The sequence below is a fragment of the Anolis sagrei genome, chromosome 2, assembly GCF_037176765.1.
Source record: "Anolis sagrei isolate rAnoSag1 chromosome 2, rAnoSag1.mat, whole genome shotgun sequence".
NCBI classification, from domain to species: domain Eukaryota; kingdom Metazoa; phylum Chordata; class Lepidosauria; order Squamata; family Dactyloidae; genus Anolis; species Anolis sagrei.
This window is the reverse complement of record NC_090022.1, coordinates 28,544,791-28,565,793: the sequence shown is the minus strand read 5'-3', so window position 1 is coordinate 28,565,793 and position 21,003 is coordinate 28,544,791. Positions and strand designations below refer to the sequence as shown.

At 40.6% G+C, this 21,003-nt stretch overlaps 1 protein-coding gene across 2 annotated transcripts in view; it reads left to right on the top strand.

Annotated features, from left to right (window-relative positions):
• The window catches only part of ARIH2 (ariadne RBR E3 ubiquitin protein ligase 2), a 47,167-nt gene extending 28,593 nt beyond the window's left edge, over nucleotides 1-18,574 (top strand). For both annotated transcript variants that reach the window (XM_060766480.2, XM_060766482.2), the window contains exons 5-15: nucleotides 1,365-1,512; nucleotides 3,061-3,182; nucleotides 5,055-5,164; nucleotides 6,916-7,033; nucleotides 8,383-8,433; nucleotides 8,567-8,588; nucleotides 8,775-8,926; nucleotides 9,543-9,686; nucleotides 10,948-11,016; nucleotides 13,551-13,634; nucleotides 14,222-18,574. In XM_060766480.2, coding sequence (XP_060622463.1) covers nucleotides 1,365-1,512; nucleotides 3,061-3,182; nucleotides 5,055-5,164; nucleotides 6,916-7,033; nucleotides 8,383-8,433; nucleotides 8,567-8,588; nucleotides 8,775-8,926; nucleotides 9,543-9,686; nucleotides 10,948-11,016; nucleotides 13,551-13,634; nucleotides 14,222-14,293 — 1,092 coding nt within the window. In that variant the 3' untranslated portion in view covers nucleotides 14,294-18,574. The remainder of the gene's footprint in view (nucleotides 1-1,364; nucleotides 1,513-3,060; nucleotides 3,183-5,054; nucleotides 5,165-6,915; nucleotides 7,034-8,382; nucleotides 8,434-8,566; nucleotides 8,589-8,774; nucleotides 8,927-9,542; nucleotides 9,687-10,947; nucleotides 11,017-13,550; nucleotides 13,635-14,221) is intronic.
• Nucleotides 18,575-21,003: the final 2,429 nt, after the last annotated feature.

The following is a 21,003-nucleotide window of genomic DNA, read 5'->3' as shown; positions in this document are numbered from 1 at the left end:
TTTTCTTATTGTTTAAGCAAGTTGTTCCCAACCTTCTTTTTTTTCTAACCAAGAACGATTTGACCAGGAACCACTCTCCAACATTAGTATCAAAAGGATTACAAATCAGTTTCTGATCAACTTCAGATTTGGTTTGGTTATTTGGGGTGCTGATTCAGAAAATTGCATTGGATAGATTACATCACCTCTAATTTCTCAATACAGAACATATGCCATCCATTAGTTGCCATGTGCTCTCCAACAGAAAACCGTGTTTAATAATCTAGAGCTGATGTGGTAGTAGTAATCTTTCGTAAGTCATCATTATTCTCTCCCCTCCCGACATCCCTGTTGCCTTGGCACTATAAGAGGGTTTTGTGAGACCAGTCACTCTCATTGCCTCGTGGTTTCAAGGCAACCGTGTTGTGAGGTCATGAATCATATTTTCATTTTTGTGGACCACTGGTAGTCCACAAAAAGAATTCCTAATTACATAGCTTAAACCAGTGGTTCCCAACCTGTGGTCTGGGAACCACTGGTTTAAGCCATGTAATTAGGAATTCTTGTCATTGTATAAGCATATAGTTATTACCATTGCAATATTCACTCTCAATCAGAGAACTAGTTGATAAAGGAGCTCAACTTCTAAAGCTCCCTGCTACCAGTATGTCATTCAAGGCAATCTATACAAGCAATTGATTTGTATCTAACCACAGAATAGAGCCAGTTTTTTTCTTTCCAGTTCTGTTCATCAACTCCCATCTGAACAAGAGAGAGAACTATACATTGACCCAATTTTGAAAACAAAGATAATGATGATGAAATAGAAGTCTCTCCCAAGATAGAAAGTGAAGTGCAAACAAGTGTAGTTAAGCTGCTGTAATCAATTACCCCATTGCTTCTTAAACTGGGATCCCTACCCAAAATGGGGTCCCCTTAGCTTAATGTTGGGGTCATGAAAAATTTGGCAGCAGTAAACAGTTTCTGAATGTCACCCATTTACACAAATCCATTAGCAACGATATGCGGTATTTACAGTGGACTCTGTAGAAAATGCTTCACAAAAAGGAAAATCAGCCTTGCAAATGTTGGTTTATTATCAGTAAATGTTTGGTTTTTATATTATTTTATTTACCTATATACCTGAGGTCACATGAGCATTTCTCAAGTGGAAAAGAGTTGTGAGTGGGAAAGGTTTGAGAAACCCTGAATTAACCTATCATTCCTCTATGATTCAGCATGAGAAACTAGAGTAGTCTCATTTTGCATTTCAATCTGATTTCCCTCTGAATGAATTCCTTTAAGTGTTTATAATGTTTTTGCTCAGGCAGTCAACTATGGCCCATTTTCTTGCCTGTGACTTTTGTTGTTCTTTCTGATTTCAGGCCATGGTACATTCCTCCCAGCACTGTGCAGTGTGTATGCAGTTCGTCCGAAAGGAAAACTTGTTGTCTCTGACTTGTCAGCACCAGTTCTGCCGTAGCTGTTGGGAGCAGCATTGTACAGTACTTGTCAAGGACGGAGTCGGAGTTGGTGAGCTCAGAGCAAGGGGTTATTTGTAAATGTTTAGCTATATTGGCCTCCTACCCTTACTTTCTCCCTTCCTCTTCTTTCCTCTTACTTTCTTTTATGACCTTTTATTATAATAGGGAATATAGATATGGAGCTTGTTCCTAAAAGGAACCAAATCCAAAAAAATTGAAAAATTGAGGTATATAGCACATTGTTGGCTAGGAGTAGAATACAGGGTTAGTCAAAATGCATAGGCCAATCTGCCATTCAATTGAATGGCAGATTGGCCTATGCATTTTGACTAACCCTGTATTACGTATAGATCAAAATGTATTATATCGTTTTGGTGCAGGGCTTCAAAAATAGCATTTTATAGCAAAATAATGCATATCCTCAGCACCTTTTTTCTGATCCCTATAAAATTTGTTCAGATGAATTTGGTACCTTTTGGAAATAAACTTCATAAATGTGTTCAATCAAAGCCAAATGCCTTACAGTCTCTGCAAGTCTGTGACTACAGATCATTTTGGGGAGGTGAGTGAGCCAGTTCCCTGCAGCCCTTTCTGATTTCTGAATGTGACCTGCTGAAGAATATTAAATATTCTTCCCAGATATTTAATATCCAGCTTTTCATAGTAATGGGATAAGGATGATGACCTGTTAGGATCACAGCCTATTGGGGATTATGGATTATGACCTGTTAGGATCATAACCTATTGGGTAGCAGAGTTATGGAGGTATTCCTTTAGTTTATTGAATAATGGATGATTGCTGGGCTCGTAAATATCTTGCTTCTATTCAATGCTTTCAGCAGACAAAGATTCAAGTGGACTTTTTAAAAAGTAACGTATTTGTTTACTTATAACTTGATGTATTTAAATATACAGGCACATTTTTTGTCAGGTTAAACTTCAAAACATTTCAGTTTGTATCTTATTGTCTTTTAACAATCTGTTCAAAAACTCTGTACTGTTCTTTCATAAGAGTCTACCTTCAAAGGAACTCAAGCAGCAACAGTTTTCTAACTTCCTATGCTGACATCTGACTAAAAAAACAGACTTCTATACTCAAGCTGACTCAAGGCTTAACTATCTTCTGAGTTCTAACACTAACTTCTATATTCTAATTGACTCAGGCCTCAACTGTCATTCTTCAGCTAAAAAGCATTCAAAACAGTCATGTGATCTGCAGCCCCTCCCACTTCCTCATGTACATAGAGCTAAGGAAACTGCAGACCAAAGAAGACATACAGTTCAGGAAATAAAATGACACATTATAAGCAGACAAACATCAAATAGAGGAGGCTTTAGAAGGTTGCTATCTCCAACACATAGTATGGACTAATCTCATTATTTTCCTTTCAATTACCACTGCTCTAGAATCACAAATGCTCTCTGCTAATTGAAAATTTCTCATAATAGTATTCCAGGTCAGACTCTCAAGAAATCTACTAAATTGCATTTTGAAAGTTGGCAGTTTTAAGAAAATGAATAGCCATAATCTTTTGATAACATTGGATTAGTCTCTTTCACTATAAAAGGGACTTTTTCCCACTCTGTTTTTTAACAGGTGTTTCCTGCATGGCTCAGGACTGTCTGCTCCGGACCCCAGAGGATTTTGTGTTTCCATTGCTACCTAGCGAGGAGCTGAAAGACAAATACAGGCGCTACCTCTTCAGGGACTACATTGAGGTATTGCTTGTCATTTTGATCATAAAATTTTATACTGTGTGTTGGAAAGATAAATAATTTCTGCAAATCTGCATACTTTATATACACTTGAAGCAGTGATCAAACATATCCTGAAACAGTTTCATTTAGTTGCTAAAATTTCCAGCTGTGTTTAGGTGATAGAAAAAATAAAGACTTTCAGGTGCCCCTCCCATTCTCTCTCCATGATTTTTTATGTGTCCAAATAGAAATACAATATATGCAAATACAGCAAAACTTTATCTCATCGGAAGACCTTCTTGATCAGTGGTACCCAACCTTTCGTCCTCCAGGTGTTTTGGACTCCCAATTCCCAGAGATCCTAGCCATCTTACCAGTTGTTAGGAATTGTGGGAGCTGAAATCCAAAACACCTGGAGGATGAGTGTAAATACCTTTAGATGTATGAATTAGCTTGTTTCTTAAAATTGATTTTTAGTCAAACTATCTGAGCAACTCAGGTGGCTTTATAGGTGTATCTCAGTTAATATTTGTCCTCTCTATTTTAATATGTGTATTTTATAAAAATATGTTTTAATATGTGCTTTTTATTGAATGTGTTTTATTATGATGATGTATTTAACTGTGTTATCTCTACCTTGAGCCACAAGGAGAGATAGGTAATAAATTTAAAATTATTATTATTAAGCATCTGACAAAGTCTTTTTACTCCTACTCAAGCTTAATTTCTTGGTACTGTGTTCAGCTAGAAGAGGGGTGTTTACTATTATTGTTGTTGTTGTTTTAATTTGAGCATTGAGAGATTTGTAAAGAAGGGCAGGAGAAATAGATTGCTGGGTTAAAACAGACATTGCAGTATAAGCCGAGGGTGGGAAATGCAGCAGCTACTGATAAATTCCAAAATAAAAATAGATACCAATAAAATTGCATTAATTGAGGCATCGGTAGGTTAAATGTTTTTGAATAAAACTATAAGTTAAGATAAGACTGTCCTGTGATTAAAACATTATTCTAACCTTCTTCAGTGTAAATGTGTTTACATATCCTTCTAGTAATAATAGAGTAAAATAATAAATGTAATAATAACAATAATAAAGAATAAAATAATAAATGTAATAATAGAGTAAAATGATTAATGTAATAATAATAATATAGTAAAATAATAAAAAAAACCTCGAGTATAAGCCGAGGGAGACTTCTTCAGCCTAAAAAAAGGACTGAAAAACTAGGCTCATACTCGAGTATATATAGTATTTCCTTTCTTCTGAGCATATTGTTAGTTTTGAATAAAAACTTTGTTGCAATTTGTTGAACTGCACAACAAAGGATGGTAGCAGAAATGACATATGACTTTTTAATATTCTTTTACATTTTTCTAATAGTATTTATATTAAATTTAAAGTTTTTAAAAGTTTTGTTCTAATATATATTTCATGTGTTGCCTAATGGTCTGTTGACTGCAATAACATTGTTGTCATTGAACCATCCTTCCTTCTTGTAGAGTAGGAAATTATCCCTATTATTTCCATGTTATTGTTGTCGCTGATATCCTTACTAAGTAATAATAGGGAACACATCTACTTTATTAACTGAGGTATACCTGCGTTTAAAAGGAATGTACCAAGAAACAAGGACATAAAACCACAATTGTGGTTGAACTTTTAAAAAAAGATTAAGGTGGTATAGTGATGTAACATCCTGGTCACAAGAAAGCTTTGCATCTTTCCTTGAACATCCGCAAAGATGGACTTTGGGAGATAATCTTTCAACAAGAATTCAAATTGAATATTTGGGATAGTGGTTTGTTTTATTTTTGCACATAGAATGCTGAAAACAACGGTTCGCTACAGGACAATTTTTAGATAAGTTTCTAATGGAGTCTCTTGCTTCACAGAGCCATTTCCAGCTGCAGCTTTGTCCTGGCGCAGACTGCCCTATGGTCATACAGGTACAGGAGCCCAAAGCCCGCCGAGTGCAGTGCAATCGCTGCAACGAAGTTTTCTGGTAAGGAGGTAGAGCGGCATATTGAACTGAGTAAAATGGAAACTATAGGCATGGGTTTTTCTTAGTGCTGGTATAGGTCTTGATATTATGTAGCTCATACTCTCTTTATTGACTAGAAGTGGCTGTGTAGTCACTGGGCAGATGTGGTCATTGAGGGATCAGAGGGCATGAAAATAGCACGGGGCATACTTTGGATCTCTGCTTATTAAACTGTGGATACAGACCCCAGATGGGGTCTCCTTAGTTCAATGTTGGGGTCCCAAAATTGGTAACAGTAAAAGTTTTCAGGACACCACTCATTTACACAAAAAAATCAGTCTGTTTCGAAAGCCTTGCAAATGCTGATTTATTATCATCAGTGTTTGATTTTTATACCTGTTCTTATACCTGTATACCTGGAGTCATGTAAACATTTCTCAGGGAGAAAGAGGTTGAGTGGAAAAGATTTATGCAGCCCTGCTCTGGTCTTTTCATGAGTTCCTTAGTCTGACCGTGTCAAGCAAGTAGAACAGAAAAGAACTTCTTCAAGTGCCAGGCAGTCCAGATAAAATACAGTGAGCTCAATACCCATCTTAAGTGGATATTCAAGGCTCCTTCCTAATCCTTAAATGTCTCATGGCTGAAGAAGATTTTAAAGCAGGCATGAGGAAACTTTGGTTCTCAAGGTGTTTTGGACTTCAACTCCCACAATTCCTAACAGCCAGTAGGAGGGTCGAAGTTTGCTCGTGCCTGTTGTAAACAAAAATGGCATGTAGATCTGACTCTAAGACAAATCTGTGGCTGAATTTTAATATACTATCAAGATTATGAGAAGACATAAAAACTACAAAATACAATGTACTCATAGAATCATAGAGTTGGAAGAGACCTCATGGGTCATCCAGTCCAACCCCGTGCCAAGAAGCAGGAAAATTGCATTCAAAGCACCCCCGACAGATGGCCATCTAGCCTCTGTTTAAAAACCTCCAAAGAAGGAGCCTCCACCACGCTCCAGGGCAGAGAGTTCCACTGCTGAACAGCTCTCACAGTCAGGAAGTTCTTCCTCATGTTCAGATGGAATCTCCTTTCATGTATAATTTGGCATTGTGTTTAAATCATGGGCATGTTTGGTGCACAAAATTAGGGATTTTGATATTACCCATGGATAAGTTGAGGGTCCTTCTACAGAAATGGGAAAGCACCAATGCTGCCCTGGTGCCCTACCATCATTTTCCCACTCAAGTTTTCAAAAAGTCCAGAAGCAGTACCATGACAGAGAAAGTAGAGTGTAGAAAACTGTGCACCAAGCTATGCTAAATGCTATCAAAATCTTACTTAGTTCGTATATGAACTCCTTTGGTAAGAGAAAAAAGGAGATATAAAAAGGTTTAAAATGTTAAAACATCAGTAAAATATTATTTTTCTTAATTGAACCCAGACTTTTAAAAATGATTTCAAAAGGTTTTACTAGACAAGGAACGCTCAGAGCTAGTTTTGCCAGTTTCTTCCTTTGAAATATAATCTGTATCACTGGATATTCACTGGCAGATTCCCATCCAAGTACTACTTGGCTTCTAAAATCACATGGGTTAAAGGTATTTAGGGCGTTATGTGAAATGTATAGGCCTACACAAAGTTTTAATAGCTCTTGTATTGAATTCATAATTTTTATGATTACTGTTTTTGTCCTTTACAAAAACGAATATGATTGTCTGCATTATTTTTTTCTTCTTGCTATAAATAGTAATTTGGTTACATATATCTCTTTTAAGTTTCAAGTGTCGGCAGATGTACCACGCTCCCACAGACTGTGCCACCATCCGAAAATGGCTCACTAAGTGTGCGGATGATTCTGAAACAGCTAACTACATCAGTGCTCACACTAAAGATGTAAGTGTGTTGGAGGAAGTCATTCATTTATAAGTTTGCTTTTGTTTTTTGTAATCTAGACACATAATAAAAGTGAATGTGTATGTGTGACTGGGGGAGCCCCCGGTGGCGCAGTGGGTTAAACTGCTGAGCTGCTAAACTAGTTGACCAAAAGGTCGCAGGTTCGAATCCGGGGAGCGGCGTGAGCTTCCGCTGTCAGCCCAGCTTCTGCCAACCTGGCAGTCCAAAACATGCAAATGTGAGTAGATCAATAGGTACCACTCTGATGGGAGCGTAATAGCACTCCATGCAGTCATGCTGGCCACATGACCTTGGAGGTGTCTACGGACAACACCAGCTTAGAAATGGAGATGAGCACCAACCCCCAGAGTTGGACATGACTGGACTTCATGTCAGGGGAAAACCTTTACTTTACCTATGTGTGGCTGGGGTGTCCACTTACACCAGTGTTTTTCAGCCTGGGGGTCAGGACCCCTGGGGAGGGTCACAGGGGGTGTCAGAAGGGTCACCAAAGACCATGAGAAATCACAGTGTTTTCTGTTGGTCATGGGGGTTCCAAGTGGGAAGTTTGACCCAATTCTTTTGTTGGTAGGGTTCAGAATGCATCCTGCATATCAGATATTTAATAACAATTCTGAATAATACAGTATACCATCCTGCATATCGGATATTTACATTACAATTCATAACAGTAGCAAAATTACAGTTATGAAATAGCAACGAAAATAATTTTATGGTTGGGGGTCACCACAACATGAGGAACTGCATTAAGGGGCTGCGCCATTAGGAAGGTTGAGAACAACTGATTTACACAGAAAAGCTCCTGCCTCCACAAACAGTTATACCTCCCACTACTCAGGAGACACTGAAGGCTCTCCCTCCAGTGACATTGCAGGTTATAGTGAGTGCCATGAACATTTACCAGTTCCCTGCCAATGTCTTCCACCACCCAAGTGAAGGCTTCCATACGGGGACAATTTCATCCTAGATTTTATGTGTTTCCTCCACCACAGACATCCCAGTGTTTTTACTCTCTCCATTGGTGTGGAATTTGCATGACCCCGCTCAATGCTATGGCACACATCAAACAGAGGAATTGATCAAGGTGTGACTGCCAGCCATTATCGACAAATGGGCCTATAAGCTTATTTAGTACATGTCAGTCTTCCTCCTGCTTTTCCTAGAAATCATCTTGTACTGCTAGTAAAGGCAGGAGTATGAAGTACAATTGAAGCAAGTGGAAGAATAAGGAGAACAGAGCCTGAAAGGCAAGGCAGGAAATAATGGTGAATGTCTGTGGATTGGAAATGCAGGAGGAGATCTAATGCTCTCCCATATTTTCTCCCTAGTGTCCCAAGTGCAATATCTGTATTGAAAAGAACGGTGGCTGTAATCACATGGTAAGCCATTCCTGAACAAGATCAGGACTTCTTTCAATATATTGCTTGATTTTAATTAAGCCTATTTTTGCTTGTATCTTGATGATGTTTTTTTATTTTTTCTGTTTTCCCCCTCCCACTTTTTCTTGTGCAGCAATGTTCAAAATGCAAGCATGGTAAGTACACAGCAATAGGTCTTTGGGTGTTGAGGAAAAGGTTTATCCCCCTTTGAAAACACTTTGGATATCCAGTCATGTACTTTAAGTGGGGAAAAACATTCAGTAGCAATCAGATTGTTCCTACTAAGAGCTGCTGTCCCATACAACTTCTGCAGTAACCTGGATCCCCCTTATCTCCTACAGACTTCTGCTGGATGTGTCTAGGAGACTGGAAGACCCATGGCAGCGAATACTATGAATGCAGTCGGTACAAAGAAAATCCTGATATTGTAAACCAGAGTCAGCAAGCACAGGCCAGAGAGGCCCTTAAGAAATACTTGTTCTATTTTGAGAGGGTAGGTGATGGCTTTTTGGCTGGAGTTAATTGTAGGCACCTTGTCTTGCGCCAAGAGTCAATGCTAACAAAGCCTGCGTTTGCATATGCTCATTGGAGCAATGTTCTGTAGCCGCAGTCGTTACATCAGCTGCATTTAGATTCTTCCTCAAGGTTATTTTTCCAGATGGGTGCTTCTGTTCAGAGAATCCCTGTCAGTCCAGTAATGAGAGCGCTCCCTTTCAAAGTCCATAGCATTTGTTTGCTGTCAGTCTTGCAATACTGAGCTACCTGTGCTCTATAGGGAAGCCTTTCATGACTGTGCTACTTGCCTTTCATAAATCAGTGTTCCTCTGCACCAAATCTAAAAATACTCCTTAGGTCACTTGCATCAAACTCGAGGCCCTTGGGCTGAATCCAGCATGCCATGTCATTTTCTGTGGCCCTCCAGTGGAAATGTTGTATTTCTCCTAGAGCCCATTGCCAAAAGATAGTTTGATACAAAAGTATGTCTCAGTTTAAAAGAAACTTCTCTACAATAAATCAGTAGCTCTAGTTTGTTGTCCCTCAGCTCTTCTTCTTTACTTGCTTTCTCAGTAAACATTTACACTGTAATACCCCCTTTTTCACATTTGTAGTGGGAAAACCACAATAAGAGCTTACAGTTGGAGGCGCAGACATACCAGCGGATTCAAGAGAAGATACAGGAAAGGGTGATGAACAACCTGGGAACTTGGATAGATTGGCAGTACCTACAGAATGCAGCAAAGCTACTGGCTAAGGTGTGTGTATGTGTTAGCTGTTAAATGCCGCTCCATCTTGTCTGTATAGGAAAGGGATGTGGTGTGATCAGACACAGTAAAGGTTTGCTTGTTGTGATATTTCCGGGCTGTATGGCCATGTTCCAGAGGAATTCTCCTCTGACATTTCACCCACATCTATGGCAGGCATCCTCAGAGGTTGTGAAGAATGTTGGAAACTAGGCAAGTGGGGTTTATATATCAGTGAACTGTCCAGGATGGGAGAAAGAACTCTTGCCTGCTTGAGGCAAGTATGAATCTTGCAAGTGATCACCTTGACTAACATTGAATAGTCTTGCAGCTTCAAAGCTTGGCTGCTTCTTGCCTGAGAGAATCCTTTGTTGGGAGGTGATTAGCTGGCCCTGATTGATTCTTGTCTGGAATTCCTCTCCTTTTTTAGTGTTGCTCTTTATTAAGATTTTAGTGTTGTTTTTTTAATACTGGTAGCCAGATTTTGTTTATTTTCATGGTTTCCTCCTTTCTGTCCACATGCTTATGGATTTCAATGGTTTCTCTGTGTACTCTGACATTGTGGTTGTTGGAGTGGTCCAGCATTTCTGTGTTCTCAAATAATATGCTGTGTCCAGGTTGGTTCATCAAGTGCTCTGCTATGGCTGATTTCTCTGGTTGAAGTAGTCTGCAGTGCCTTTCATGCTCCTCGATTCATGTTTGGATGCTGTGCTTGGTGGTCCCTATGTAGACATGTCTACAGCTACATGGTATATGGTAGACTCCTGAAGAGATGAGAGGATCCTTACAAGTATACATAGGGACCACCAACGCAGCATTGCCATAGATGTGGACGAAACGTAAGGAGAGAATGCTTCTAGAACATGGCCATATAGCCCGAAAAACCTACAACAACCCAGTGATTCCAGCCATGAAAGCCTTTGACAATACAGTTCATTAATTGTTTAGCCATGACCTGAAGAGTTTAAATGGTGACACGATGAACAATAGGCATCAATCATGGAAGGCATCAAACTGCATTTCTTAGTAGTGTGAATTCATATTGAGTAGAAATCTGTATAAACTGGGTTGGGGTTTTGTACCTTAAAATCCTGTTATGATACTGTTGGACAATCAGAGCATGGAACCATTTCTTGTATGCCTCTGTGTCTCAATGTAGCTTTTGAAAGCTATATTGACTGGGAGTACCTTAAAAGCTGATAGACAGCTGACCCCAAGATTTGGAGAAGAGCAGAGAGCAGCTCACCAATCTTCCTTTAATTTTTTTCTCCAGTGTCGTTACACGCTGCAATACACATATCCATATGCCTACTACATGGAATCTGGTCCCAGGAAGAAATTGGTAAGAATTCTGTATTTAATAGCAGATAAATGTCATAATGAAGCAGGAGGGAAACATGGAAGGTTGGATAAAAGTTCTTATCCTGTCCTTATCTGAGATTGACTCAAAGGCACATTGTGGAAATCACCTGATAAAAGGAAGTTCTAACCTTGCAGGATTGCATTGGAAGATTCCTGGGGAACAACATCTAAGCTAGTGGGTAGATGTTGTAAGCAAGAGTGAGATATAATTGAAACAGATTGCTTATCTTGTTTTTATTTTGACTTCTATGGAGTGTCTTTGCCAATAATGGCAGAATACAACATTTCAATCACAAATTAAATATTCCCATGATGTTGTGTATAATTTATTTGCAGTACAAAGGGCAGAATCATGTAATAATAACAACAACAACAACAATAGTAACAACAACACAACAACAACACTTTATTTATATTCTGTTATTATTATGTAATAATAATAATAACACAACAACAACACTTTATTTATATTCTGCACTATCTCCTCAAGGGGACTCAGAGGGGATTACAACATGCATAGATAGGCAAACATTCAGTGCCTTTAATACAGTGGATTAACGATGATTTGCAATTACACAGAACAAAGGTAAAGGCTTCCCTTGTCATCTCTGGCTTTCTGGAGGCAGTGCTCAACTCTGGCCATGGGGAGGTACTCTTGTTCCATTTCCAAGCTGAGGAGACTGTTGTCTGTAGACACTTCCTGGCTGTGTTACCGGCATGACTGCATGGGTGCCTTTATTACCTTCCCACCAAAGTGATACCTATTGATCAACTCACATTTGCATGTTTTTGAACTGCTAGGTTGGCAAGAGCTAGGGCTAACAGCGGGAGCTCGCCCCAACCTGCAGCTTCAAACTGCTAACCTTTAGGTCAGCAGATGTAACGGTTCAACAGTTTAACCCGTTGCACTACCGCGGCCCACTAATAATAATGATAATAATAATAGTTTTGTTTATATCCCGCCCCTTGGTGAGGCGGCTATTTTAATACAGTATGACCATCATATCCACAGGTGATATGTTCCAAGATACACAAACATTGAAAGTACAGATAATGGCGAGCCCTACATTTTGCCTGTATGTGATCCAAAAGTATACCATAGAATAGGCATGGGCAAACTTCGGCGCTCCAGGTGTTTTGGACTTCAACTCCCACAATTCCTAACAGCTGGTAAGCTGTTAGGAATTGTGGGAGTTGTAGGCCAAAACACCTGGAGGGCCGAAGTTTGCCCATTCTTGCCATAGAATCGCAGTGTAGAATCTAGAGAGGCCCACAAATCTTTCCAGTGTGGGAATATTTTTTGGAAATTCGGGTGAACTGTGAATGTTGAATCCATTGGTAAGCTGGTCATACTGTATTGTGACTATCTTTTCAACATTCTTCATCTTCTCATCTTTAAGGCCGAACAACAATTTTCTGTGAATTCTTGTTTTGTTTTGTAGGGAAGAAGACAAGTAACATAAAACAAACTGCTGTTCAAAAAACAATTAGCAAGAAGCACATGTGCAAATGTGTAATCTTTTAAAATGTTATTTGCTTGCCTACCCATTGCTAAAACCATTATTTATTTATTTCATATATTTATATCCCGCCCTTCTCCCCACAAGAGGGACTCAGCGAGGCCTCACATGAGCATCAGAGGATGCTAACAGCATAAATCCCATAAAAATTACAATTCACAATAAAATCATTTTAAAACATTATACAACATCATCCGTAAAATTTAACAATAAATTAATAGATTAACGTGCCAGTAAAACCAAGCCGAGCCGGGAGAATCCATATCGCAAAATCCAAATTTCCTTTTCCTATTGCCGCTGGCATCTAATCGACCGCCTGGTCCCAGAACCAGGTCTTCAGATGTCTTCTAAAGGACAGGAGGGAGGTGGCCAACCTGATAGCCTTAGGGAGAGAGTTCCACAGACCGGGGGGGGGGGGGGGAGGCACTGCCGAGAAGGCCCTGTCTCTCATCCGCACCAACCTCGTTTGCAAGAGTGGTGAGATCGAGAGCAGGGCCTCTCCTGATGATTTTAGGCTTTGTGATGGTTCATAGCAGGAAATACGTTCGGACAGGTAATCTAGGCCAGAACCATGTTTGGATTTAATGAATATATTTAAAGGCTTAAACATATACTGATAACACACAAAAGTTTTGCATCCCTTTATAAGAATAGCCTTGATAAGCTGTGCCACAAGATCACAATATGAATACTTCCAGGGTACAGACAAGAACTGAAGAATGACCAACAGTGACATCATATTTGAATGTGGAATTTGCCCAGCACCTTTTAATACTCGTTCAGTTAGACATCAGATGTAGAAATGTTGCCTTCTGACCGCTCGAGTCTAATGAATGTGCTTTGATTTTTACTTGCTGACTCTTGTTCCTTCATTGTGAACAGCAACAGCCATGTGTATTTTTTAAGCAGGAGATGTGAGAAGGGAGGGAAAGAGGACAGAAAAAGTGTATCTTTTTTTTCCTTTTGATTTTTTTTTCTGTTTTTGTTTTTTCAGTTTGAATACCAGCAGGCTCAGCTGGAAGCAGAAATTGAAAATCTCTCATGGAAGGTAGAGAGAGCAGACAGTTATGACAGAGGGGTGAGTAACAAGGTTTGGCCGTCCTCCTTCTACCTAATTCATGAACTCAGTGTCTGCACCGAGCGTGGACAAACTTGGTCCCTCCAGGTGTTTTGAACTTCAACTCCCACAATTCCTAACAGCCAGTAGGCTGTTAGGAATTGTGGGAGTTGAAGTTCAAAACACCTGGAGGACCCAAGTTTGCCCATGCCTCTGGACTACACAGAGGAGATCAACAAATCTCGTGTTTGATATTGTGAGAACTGGTATCAGAATTGGAGACGTGGTTGGCTCCTTGAAATCTTTGACATCTTCCACAAACACCATACAAGAGTGGCTTTTTTTCTGAGGAATAGAGCTACAAACTACACCCCAAAACAAACTGCCTTTTTCAAAACTAGTTTTTAATAAAATCCACAAAAGCCAAACCCACATATGTAGAGGAAGGGGGGATTGTAGAGTTGGAATTGTCTGTTAATTTCAGGGTGTAGAACTTCCCTTGCACACATGCCTTTCTGGAAACCACCTCTCCGATTTATTCAGTCTTTGCCCGTTTCCTTGCCAGCAGGAAAAAAAAAGTTGGTCTTGCTCTTTCTCTCCCTTCCCAGGACTTGGAGAACCAGATGCACATAGCTGAGCAGAGGAGGAGGACCCTGCTGAAAGACTTCCATGACACATAAAGGAGCAGGAGCACCCAGGGCGCAGGGGCAAGAGCCAAGGGCCAGGCGATGGTGGTGAGAGCGGCAGCAGAAGCAGCACAAGGAATTGGCCACCCGTCGCCACCTCTGCCGAGAAGGGATGAGGACAACACTTCACCCCGCCCCTTGCAAGCCAGACACGAGCTAGCACCACCGCAGCATAGTCTTCTGTTTTTCTTCTTTTTTCCTGCTTTTTGTTTTTGCCAGGCTAGAGGCTGGAGTTCCAATTGGCACCTTTTTCCTGGGACTTCTTCCTCCCTTCCGCTCTTGGGATCGTTCCGGGAGAGAGTTGGTTTTTTTCTTTTCTTTTTCTTTTCCCTTAATGGGCTGTTAATAGCATTAGATCATTACAAACTTGCCTAATTTTTCAACGGTTGTACAATTATACAAAACTGACCCTAGAAAAACACAACCCCCCCCCCCCCCCACTTTTTAAAAAAATAAATTGGAATTGGAGTGTGTTTCCTTTTGGATAAGCTGCTTGTAAACTTTAATGGCTGCTTCTCTCCTCTCCTTCCACCCCTCTTTTGCACTGAAGGTTATGAAATAGACCAGCAGTCTGTTTGTCTGTCTGTATATCTGTCGGCACCTCTGGAGTGCCCTTTTTTGTATTGCTTGCCCTGTGACTGCATGAGGTGAACAGTGCCAAGTCCGGCATACCATTGAGGGCTCTCCTTCTCTGGCGTTGCTGCAGCAGTTGGGTAATGTTCAGGGCAGCATGGGAAATGGCTTCAATCTTACTGTTCCATTGACTTGAGGTTTTCCTCTCCCCCCCCCCCCTCCCCGGCATGGATTTGTTTCATTGCTTTGTTTCTCTGGGCTTCCCTTTTCTGCCAAAATTTGAATACTTGAAGGGGTTCTGTGATTTACAACCTCAGCTCTTGGTAGCATAGTTACAGATGTTTGGTTTTGCCTTGGGGCTGCAGGACAAGCCATGTTTATGTCTACACCTTGCAGAGGTGTGCAATCCCATCACATTGTGTGACAACCTAGTCCTTGACATGACTGTAAGGTGACACATCAAGCTTGATTCCTCTTGCCCTGACGAGTTCAGGCTTCCCTGCTGTGTATTGAGAGAAAGCTGTGCCATTTAACATGTTTGATTATTACTATTATTAATATTATTATTATTTAGGAAAAAAATATTGACAGCATGACAAGTCCTTTGAAACATGTTGAAATTATAAATAAGTACTCCTGTCCTAGATACTACTCAAAAGCTGGCAGAACATCAGATTAGTAGAGTGCTGCATAACTAGTATGAAGGTTTGTGGTTGCTTTTGATTGGCAGGAGATTCCTGGATGTGTGTTAAGGTCAATTTTTCCTCCATTCATGGTAAAGGCTCACTGTAAAATAGTGTGTCAAAACTGCTTTGTATGATGTGTGGACACTTAGAGAGGAAGGTGGAACTGCTGGCTTTTATTCCCCCTGAAGTTTCTTTGTTGATGGTCTGAAATAAGAATACCGTTGCCACTTTGTTTTATAAAAGCTTGTTGCACTGAGCTTTTCTTTGTGCATTGATCATGACTTGTTTGGATTTGGAGGATGGGTTGGATCCTTATCCTCTGCTCATTTCACTTGTCTTTCTGACCTTTGAGTTGTATTCACGACTTAGACATGGATTGCCCTGGCTCTTGGAGCTCACCTGCCATGCCACCCTCTGTCCCTTCAGCTGCTGCTACTACTACCTCAGGCACTCCAAGAAAAATGATGATACCCTCCACCTGCTTGCTCCCTTAATAGATGACCCCAGGCCCTTTTAATACGACTATCTCCCCTTCCACTACTAGCCCATTAACCACCCATTAGTCAACTATAGGAGGGAAGGCGCTAGGCTAACCATAAATGCCTAGAAGGGAACTTCCCACAGGCCCATCTTCTCCTCTTCCTTCCCTCTTCCATTTCCCTTTCCCCCCATCCCATTGGTCTTTTATAAGTCTCTTTGTAGCTAATACAGCATGACAACCTCATCTGGCTTGCTCCTTTAACCCATGTTGGTCTGCTGTAAGCGGAGGTCGTGTGATTGTGTTCTCTTGGCGATAGATGTTTCAATTTTCTCTGCATGACGTCCACACCTGGGCCTTTTGATATATAGAAACAGAGCCAAACTCTTTTAGCAAGTACAAAAAGTTCAGTCTGTGTGTGATATAAATTACCTACAGGATATGTTAGCATTCATTCTGTTACTGATTTTGATGGAGCTGGAGTGTACAAATTGCTAGTGCAGGGTTATTTCATTAACCCATCAGCCATTGGGTCAGATTGGCTTCCAGAGATGGAGGGTGTTTAACTTCCCAGTTTCTACTCTTCAGTACTCATCTGACCTTCTTGCTTGCACATTGTTCAGTCTCTGAAAGAGGCGCACATCTTTTCCCCCCTCTAAACTTAGACTGAATCCTCTCACTTGTTGAATTTATTGTGTTCAGGCATTCAAAGTTCTGTCGTTTAGTAAAGGGAGTGATGTATGACTTGCACTACATCTGGCAAACACTTAAGAGCTGGTTGAGTTTGATGGTGGTGCGGTCACAACTTCCAACGTCGAACCAAGCTTTCTATACAGTCCATGGAGGGTGCGCTCTGTAAGCAAGTACTGTAGGGCTCCATCCAACATTGCACAAGTAGACATCTGCTTCTGTATCAGATTTTCCTGCCTTCTTCCTGCATGCCCCCCCAAATTTGCTTTAGAGCAGGCATGAGCAAACAGGTGTTTTGGACTTCAACTCCCACAATTCCAAACAGGTGGAAGGCTGTTAGGAATTGTGGGAGTTGGAGTCCAAAACTCCTGGATGGCCGAAGTTTGCCCATGCCTGCTTTAGAGGGTATCGAACTCTGAAAGCAGATTTCATGGAAGACTATGGCTTGAGGTCAGGGGAAGAAGTGCTTCATTGGTGGTTGCCATTCTTTTTCATTAGTGAGTAGATACTGTTGGATTTCATCAGAATAGCTGCCATTGAGTCTTAAACTATTAGCATTTGTGTATGTATAAACTTATCATTTATAGTCTCAGAATGAGCAGGTTGTTATTTTCCCACAATATTCTTCCTATTTTGCACAATCCCTCAGACACTGCTTGAAAGGTTTTCTCACTGATGAAAATAGGCGATGCCCTAGGAATGTATCGTGTTTTTCACTGTGGAAAAATAGAGCGCATGATCCTAGAGTAAGTGATATTTCCCCCATTTTGGAAAATCCCCACTACTCTTGTCACAGCCTGGTTTAGATGGGGAGACTGAAATTAAGAATTCATGGCATCTGAGCTGAGCAGGGACAATAAACCTGTGGCCTTCCAGATGTTGAACTTGCAACATCCTTCATCTCAAACCATTGGCAATGTTGACTGAGGTCAATGGGAGCTGAAGTCAAAAACTATCTGGAGGTTCACACTTTCCCAAGCCCTGCTAATTTAGTTCCTTCATTGCCAGCTAAGATCCTATACTCTCAGAGCTTTTGTCTTCCTCTTATTTCTCTAAGACTTGAGCCTAAACTGATTTGGCAGCTATTTGCATCCTTCATTCTGCTTTTTTAAAAAATTGGCTCAGCTCACCTTTGTCTCCGGTGCTTATTTACCGTACATTTAGTATTCCCCATCACAGCTCTTTTGTAAAGAAACACAGAACACTTAAGGCAATACCTTTATACCAATTCCTGGTAACGAACATAGAGGCATTCAGTTTACACCGAATTCTCCTGGCCAACAGATTCCTGTGTCACTCAAAAGCTTGCGTCCAGACATCAAAAGAGACTCTAACAAACAGGAGAGAGATCTTCCTTCTAATCAGTTTTTTTGCTTGTACTCTCCTAGCACTCTTCTCTTTTGCTGCAGCTAAGAGTTTTATATTAACCTGGAACTGAATGTCATCGGTGTGCCATGCGTGTGCTACCGGAGGAACCAGAGACTTCTGTCCCTACTACAGCACTGTCTCACTTCATCTTAAACTTGTGTTTGTTTCTCAGATCAGCTTCATTTCTCAATGGCTTTTCCCTTGGAAAAGACTCTTTTGTGCTCACTCAAGTCTGGACTGTTCCAAGTTTTCAGGTAGTAGCTTCTGCTATGGGAGCTTTTTTTTATTACGCAGAGTGCTACATTATCATGGCTGCCTTTGCTCTGTCCCTCATTGAGGTATGGGGGAAGGGAAAGCAATCTCAAGAAACTGCCAACACTTTTCCGGCATTGGGATGGGAAGGGGCCCGCGAAAAAGCCCTCAAAGTTTCCCTTCCTGAAATTGTTTATTTGAAATAAATTGTGAATTTCTAATTTTAAAGAGGCGTTTTGTCTTTTTCTTTCCGTTCTAATTGATGTGGAATGTATCACTAAATAACGAGAAACAAGTTATGGGGTGAAACCAAAGCACGGGTAAATTGAATTAACCTGGAGCTGGAAGACTGTTGATCCACCAACTTGCAAGTGGTTACAGATCACCCTTCTGTTCTGGACCCTGACACATTTTTGCACTTTATCTCCTGGATATTGCATTTTATTGGTTTCTTTAATCTGCCAAGATAATTTTATGAAGTGGATTATACATCAGTTACACTTATGGTTAAACCACTGATCTGCTGAACTTGCTTGCCGAAAGGTTGGTTGTTCAAATTCAGGGAGTGGGGTGAGCTCCTGCTGTTAAGCCCAGCTTCTGCCAAATTAGTAGTTCAAAAACATGCAAATGTGAGTAAATCAATAGGTACTGCCTTGGCAGGAAGGTAATGGTGCTCCATGCAGTCATGCTGGCCACATAACTTTGGAAGTGTCTACAGACAACACTGGCTCTTCGCCTTAGAAATGGAGCACCGCACCCCAGAGTTGGACACGGCTAGACTTAATGTCAGGGGAAACCTTTACCTTTATACTTACAGATATATTTTTCTGAAATATTTGAGACTAGTAGTGTTTTGGAAGAATACTTTTATTTGCATGTAAGTACATGCACAATTGGAGCCCCCAGTGGTGCAGTGGGTTAAATTGCTGAGTTGCTGAACTTGCTGACCAAAAGGTCAGTGGTTCAAACCCAGGGAGCAAGATGAGCTCCCTCTTCTGCCAACCTAGCAGTTCGTAAACATGCAAATGTGAGTAGATCAATAGGTACTGCTCCGGCGGGAAGGTAACGGCACTTAATGCAATCATGCTGGCCACATGACCTTGAAGCCGTCTACGGACAACACCAGCTCTTTGGCTTAGAAATTGAGATGAGCACCACCTCCTTTAGTCAGATATGTCAAGGGGAAACCTTTACCTTTACATACACAGTAAGATAGCTTGAATATGAACCTCAAATCTAAACAACATTCATATATGCCTTGGTGGCAGCTATTCTTGTCTTATGGAAACCCTAAAGGTTTTCTAGGGCTGAGGTTGTTTTGACTCACATAAGGTGACCAGCAGGGAATCGAATCCAGATCTCTGCAGCACTGCTGGTCACAGCTGACCTCTAGCTGGAACGCTCAAGGGCCAGGGCTTCTCAGTGCAATCTTTTGTTGAGAGGTGATTAGATGCACCTGATTGTTTCCCCTCTGTTGTTTTGCTGTTGTAATTTTAAATTTTTTTGATACTGGCAGCCAGATTTTGTTCATTTTCATGGTTTCCTCCTTTCTGTTGAAATTGTCCACATGCTTGTGGATTTCAATGGCTTCTCTGTGTAGTCTGACATGGTGGTTGTGAGAGTTGTCCAGCATTTCTATGTTCCCAAATAATATGCTGTGTCCAGGTTGGTTCATCAGGTGCTCTGCTATGGCTGACTTCTCTGGTTGAAGTAGTCTGCACAAGCATAAAGGAATTACATATATTAGAAACCAACACTTTCTCATTACTTTATTTTCCAGATCACCAGACTGGGCCACAGCAACGCGTGGCAGGGGACAGCTAGTATATTATATTATTAGCATAGTACAATATCAGTATTATGTATTACTATACTATACTATACCATTATATTGTAATAGTATTAGTAATATTACATGTAATATATATAATTATAAAATTATACTATTAGTAGTATTATATTGTATTACATTATAATATTATAAATATTATATGTATATACAATATATTATATGTATATATAATATTGTATATACAATATATTATACAATATATGGCCGAAAGCAAGGAGGAGCTGAGGAGCCTTCTAATCAAGGTGAAAGAAGAAAGCGCAAAAGCCGGGTTGCAGCTAAACGTCAAAAAAACCAAGATTATGGCAACAAGAATGATTGACAACTGGAAAATAGAGGGAGAAACCGTGGAGGCCGTGACAGACTTTGTATTTCTAGGTGCAAAGATTACTGCAGATGCAGACTGTGGCCAGGAAATCAGAAGACGCTTACTTCTTGGGAGGAGAGCAATGTCCAGTCTCGATAAAATAGTGAAGAGTAGAGACATCAGACTGGCAACAAAGATCCGCCTAGTCAAAGCCATGGTATTCCCTGTAGTCACCTACGGATGTGAGAGCTGGACCTTAGGGAAGGCTGAGCGAAGGAAGATCGATGCTTTTGAGCTGTGGTGTTGGAGGAAAGTGCTGAGAGTGCCTTGGACTGCGAGAAGATCCAACCAGTCCATCCTCCAGGAAATAAAGCCCGACTGCTCACTGGAGGGAAAGATACTAGAGACAAAGTTGAAGTACTTTGGCCACATCATGAGGAGACAGGAAAGCCTAGAGAAGACAATTATGCTGGGGAAAGTGGAAGGCAAAAGGAAGAGGGG